The 5,336-nt window shown below is 36.5% G+C and overlaps 1 protein-coding gene across 1 annotated transcript; it reads left to right on the top strand.

Annotated features, from left to right (window-relative positions):
* Window positions 1–682: 682 nt before the first annotated feature.
* BRIX1 (BRX1, biogenesis of ribosomes, homolog (S. cerevisiae)) lies at window positions 683–4,480 on the top strand (the record flags this gene model as incomplete). Its single annotated transcript, XM_009577619.1, has 9 exons — window positions 683–788; window positions 1,189–1,232; window positions 1,871–1,941; window positions 2,320–2,369; window positions 2,467–2,540; window positions 2,638–2,688; window positions 2,987–3,088; window positions 3,644–3,772; window positions 4,084–4,480. Coding segments are annotated over 9 exons (897 nt in total), but the record flags the coding sequence as incomplete, so codon positions are not given.
* Window positions 4,481–5,336: the final 856 nt, after the last annotated feature.

The raw sequence follows: 5,336 nt of genomic DNA, 5'->3' as shown, positions 1-5,336 counted from the left end.
CTGTGGGGAACCCGGCTGCTGAGCGAGGGTAGAGAGCCTTATTCGTAATTTTTGTATAATCCCAGCACAAATAAAAGATGCGATGGTATGTTATGTTTATGAAAATCTGTGAAGAGCGCTATTCTGGTCAATGTATATAAATTGTATTACCTTAATCTCAAAAGTATTTTAGAGAGTTGGGTAATTGTATTACATACAAAGGATGTATGGAAATTATGTCTGTTTTGTTTAGGAATCATCCTGAGAAGGTTTCAATAATTGCCTTGTAGTTTGCTTAAAAAAAACCCCCAAAATAGCACGTTGAAGTCTGAGATTTTGTCACATGCTCATCTGTAGGAAAAGCTAAATTGTGCTCCGAGGCTGTAGCTCAGGTCATTTTGCAGGGAAGGAGGGATGCCTTTTGCAAATAAGCCATTGCATATGGCTTTCTTAATACTTACATGTTTTGTACGAGTGAAAGGAACATACTGAAGCAGGATGGATGACACTTCTTCATGTAAAAACTTTTGCCCCTGTGTTCTGCAGGAAAGTTGGCACTCTTGCTGAGAGAGTGATTCTGTGCAGATGGGAAGATAATGTTAATAACAAATGTTCTTACTGTGTTTTTCTGTAATTATCATTCAAATGTTTATTGTTGCTGTGTTGTAGTAGCTTAACTTGTGTGTGTTTTTCCTAGGGTAAATGGAAAAACAAAGAGCGAGTGCTTATTTTCTCTTCTCGTGGAATTAATTTCAGAACAAGGCACCTAATGCAAGACTTAAGAACGTTGATGCCTCACTCTAAAGCAGGTAGGATTAGGCATCGTCCCTAACTTACATTTTCAGAATAGTTTTAAACCAAGAACTTCTAACAACCTTTTCTTTTTAAAAATGTGGTACATAACTGTTTTGATGAAACTTTTCTTTTAAACAAACAAATACCAAACCCTTTTTGAGCCAACAAATACAGCGACTGTCATTGTATCTTAATATTTTCTGGGAAATGACTCCTATGGCCTCAGTCCTGTAAGTGCCCAGATACTTTTGTGGCTATGTTTATTTATTGCATAACATGGCTGAAACAACTTGATAGTTATTCTTAGTCTTTCATTTATAATCAGTAAAATTTTTGCAAAAGGACTGACTTTTAAAAGAAGTTCCTGTGTTAAATTGGTTTTCCAGCCTTCTAAATGTTGTTCTTGTCTTCCAGATACTAAAATGGACCGTAAAGACCAGTTGTTTGTAATTAATGAGGTAATCCAGGATTTAAGTAGTGCTGCTTTTTTATTTTCTCTGGAAATTCAATGTGCAAGAGAGAAGGGCAACCAAGTTCAAAGGATCTCATGCTAGTTACAGGCGTTGTATAACTTCATAGATGAAAATTATTGATACTCCAAAAGTGCTCATGTTAAAACACGAAGTTGGCTTTTGATTATTAAAACCAAAATGAAACCTTTAATTAAACATAGATTTTCGTCATGAAGAAATAAAACAGAATGTGCCTTTCTGTATAGATGAAAGGTGTATTACAGTTTATACTTGGAGCAAGCAGGGAACAAATGTGCAGCCAGGCCAACAAGTAGGACATTGGTAGTTCTGAAACTAGAACCTCATGTCACAGCTCCTGCTCTAATGTTAATATCCTGGAGAACTTACCAGATTGCTTGTAGCTTTAGTGAAGTTATTACTCGTGGTAATAAATACATGAGATTTTTCAACAAAACAAGTGCTTCAATTTAAGTTTGGGGATCAGTAGGTGTAATTTATTAAGACAAGACCTTTGGTTTTGAACTTATGTTTTGGAGGGGGGAAGATATTAGAGATTAACATGGCAAGTTTTTGAAAATGTCTTCAGAATTTTGTGAACAGCTAATCTGGCTTGTCTTGTGTAGGTGTGTGAAATGAAAAACTGCAATAAGTGCATCTTTTTTGAAGCCAAAAAGAAACAGGATCTCTATATGTGGTAAGGAAATGTTATGTTTTCTTACATTTCCGTATATAGCTGAGGATTCTTCCGTTCTATCTAAAGTTTCATACTGTAATAGTGCATTGAAATAGTGTTGCTTAGTTAAATCTGTAGTAATCCTGCACTTCTGTGGGTAGTGCAAGTTTACAATGCATGACCAGCTTTTGTAGACTGTTTACAGAAGCATTCTACAAAATTGTTTAGAAAGCCAGTATTTATAAGTGTGTTAAAGGAACTCAATAATGCTATAAAAGCAACTGAAATTACTTCAGTGCAGAACTAACTGGTTGGAATGTTACTGTAGAAATCCAGCATACCTTCTGGCTGCTGTTAACGTTTTTCTTTTCTCTCTTCTCCACTACCTGTCCTCTGCAGGCTTTCAAATACACCACAGGGACCATCAGCTAAATTCTTAGTGCAGAACGGTAAGTTGGTTGACATCATTGTGTTTGGACTCTTGCTTTCTTGTCTGTATAGTTTTCTGTAAGTACTAAACCAATCTTTTTAAAAAAATCACTGTAGTTCACACACTGGCTGAATTGAAGATGACAGGAAACTGCCTAAGGGGCTCACGGCCCCTTTTGTCTTTTGATCCAGTAAGTATAAGTTTTATTTTATTGAGTATGCTTTTGTTTTCTTTGCATGACTATTGCATTTAGCTTTGTATGTAAAATTACATTTTTTTCTTTGTAGATGTTTGACAAGGAGCCACACTATGCCCTGCTAAAAGAACTGTTTATTCAGGTCAGTCTGTAGTTCTGCTGTCCAGTGTTTCTTCCTCATTGGAAATGTTTTTTTGGCAACATATTTAAAAATCTCAAGGTTTTTTTTAAGTAGTAGTTTTACACTGCTGAAATTGCAAAGAGTCTTCAAAGGATTAGGGTCATGTGCTTAAAGTCACTGGGACACTTGTTCTTAAGTTTTGAGTTTTGAAATGTAACCTGAGATCGGGATCTTACTAAGTTAAAATGAATTAAAAATGAGCCATTTTTGTTTGGCCTGTTAAATTACAGATACTTAGAAGTACTGCCTTTTATTACAGATATTTAGTACACCACAGTATCACCCCAAAAGCCAGCCTTTTGTAGATCACGTTTTCACCTTCACCGTTACAGATGAGAGGATCTGGTTTCGGAATTACCAGGTTAGTGGTCACTTTTAGCTCTTCAGGAGGAGCTCAGTGCAGTAATGTCATATCAAATCTATTAATTACAATAAAATGAGAAGAATCATTATTATCAGGATATGCCAACAGCTAGTGCTTGCACAAAGCAATTTCAGTGTCCTAAAATGACTTATCTTCTCCCGTATCTCTGGAGAGAGCTGGTTTAAGTTCTGTGTACTTCAGCTTGCATTCTGTTGGTCGTGGTTCTGTGATCGTTATCTCAGTAATGGGAAGTACTAGCCAAAGCCTAAGCTTTGCTTGCCTTTTATCCTTACTTGCTGCTTTGACCCAAGTGTGCTGAGCTTACTTTCTAAAGGAGGAATTCACCAGTACCTAGTACTCTCTAAGTGCTTGCTTGAATGTAAAAGAACTGCTTTATATACAGAATTGTGTTTATACAAGTCAGGCTTATCATCTTCAGTGGCATCATATCTTGGATTTAAATCAGTTGTATTGCCATATGCAAGGTGCCTACAAGGTCATATACTTTGATTTGATCCATGAGAAATGAAGAGAGTATTCTATTTATTGCAGATCATAGAAGAAGATGCATCTCTAGTAGAAATTGGGCCTCGTTTTGTCCTGAACCTCATAAAAATCTTCCAAGGTAGCTTTGGAGGACCAACTCTGTATGAAAATCCCCATTACCAGTCCCCAAATATGGTAAGCAGCTTTGTCTCTTTCATTTAGAAACTAATTAAAAGCTGGTCTTGCAGTCTGTCTGTGCAGGAGAAGGCACAGTCTGTGCCTTTCCCTGGGACCCTTCGTAGAAAAGGCCCTGACTGATCACAATTTGAGAACAGAGTAATTTTGTAAAAATGGAATGAATGCAAAATTCATGTCACTGAAAAGATGGCATTATACTGAGGATTTTGACAATTAAGCAGCGAAACTACCACCCGTTTCTTTAATACCTGATTTCTTCCATCTTGCTTATTTGAAACCTGATGTAATTTATATTCTTATCTTTATAGCATCGACGGCTGATAAGATTGTCAGTGGCGGCTAAGTTTAGAGAGAAACAGCAAGTGAAGGAAGTACAAAAGATTAAGAAAACAGGGAGTAAGGTGCTTATTCAAGAAGATCCCACTGAAGTGGTCTTTGAAACTCCAGCTGAAGAAAAGCCAGTGGAAATACAGCTTGTGAAACCAGAGTCAAAGCCAATTGTTAAAGATAAAAAGAAGCCACGCAAAATTCAGAGGAAGAAGCAAAAAAAGCTTTTCAGAACTGAAGCATCAGCATAAATGTTACAAGTGATGAAACTAGCTATATTGACATAATATTGTAAATACTTGTTTTTACAGGCAAAACTAATTGGACTTCAGTTTTAAGTAAACAAAATATCTTTATTAGGATTGAGTTTGCACTCTTTTATTGTCTTCCTCTCTTTGAGAGGATTCTAGGTTTTTAAAAACAACATGGCAACAGGGAAGGGAGAATAAGACACTCCAAATATTTCTGCTTTTGAGAATTGGTGTCTTACACTTAAATACCTCTGTTTGACAACTCACTGTAACATGTACAAGGAATAAAAATAACTGGCTAGTCATTGATGCTCATCATGCGCTTGAATTCAAAAGTTAGCTTTCCTAGTCTGACAGCAGTAGAAAATCCTTCTAAAAGTTTTAACTTTATAGGAATTCTCTCTTGGGGCATTAATTTTTTCACCTCATAATCCCTCGGGAATGCAAAGGGTTACAGCCTCTTAATTGCTCTTTTTTATTAATAGTAAAAAAGCTGCAACTCTTGCCTGTGGGAGCTCCTGTACATAATCAGGTTCTTAGGACCTGAAATGCAGCTATGGGGGAGAAAGGCTAACTTACGATTCTAGCCCTTAATACCAAATTCATTGCAAGTTCCCTAAAGGCAAGAGGTGCATGCTACCCGTGACTTCATATCAAAACCATACACCTACAGTAGCCTGAAATTGAATTGCCCGTGGTTCTCTGTTACAGCAGCAGTGCTTAAAAGCAATGATTGTGTTTAACAGAATTCCATGCTTTTATACACTTATACATGCAAGCAATTTTTTTTTTTTAAATGCTGTCCTCTTGGTTCAGTTGTATGTGTTGTTTAGGTGGTGTTTTACAAAGCAGTGAGTCTATCTAGATTTTTCCATGTAAAATTGGCGAATAAGCTTCCAATATTGCTTGAAAACCATTATAACCAAAAGTCTTGCTTTTGCTGATGGATAATGTCTGTACTTGAAATGCAGCAGAGTTCATTG

Source organism: Fulmarus glacialis, unplaced genomic scaffold, assembly GCF_000690835.1.
Source record: "Fulmarus glacialis isolate BGI_N327 unplaced genomic scaffold, ASM69083v1 scaffold31745, whole genome shotgun sequence".
Classification (NCBI taxonomy): Eukaryota; Metazoa; Chordata; class Aves; order Procellariiformes; family Procellariidae; genus Fulmarus; species Fulmarus glacialis.
This window is presented reverse-complemented; position numbering and strand designations above follow the sequence as displayed.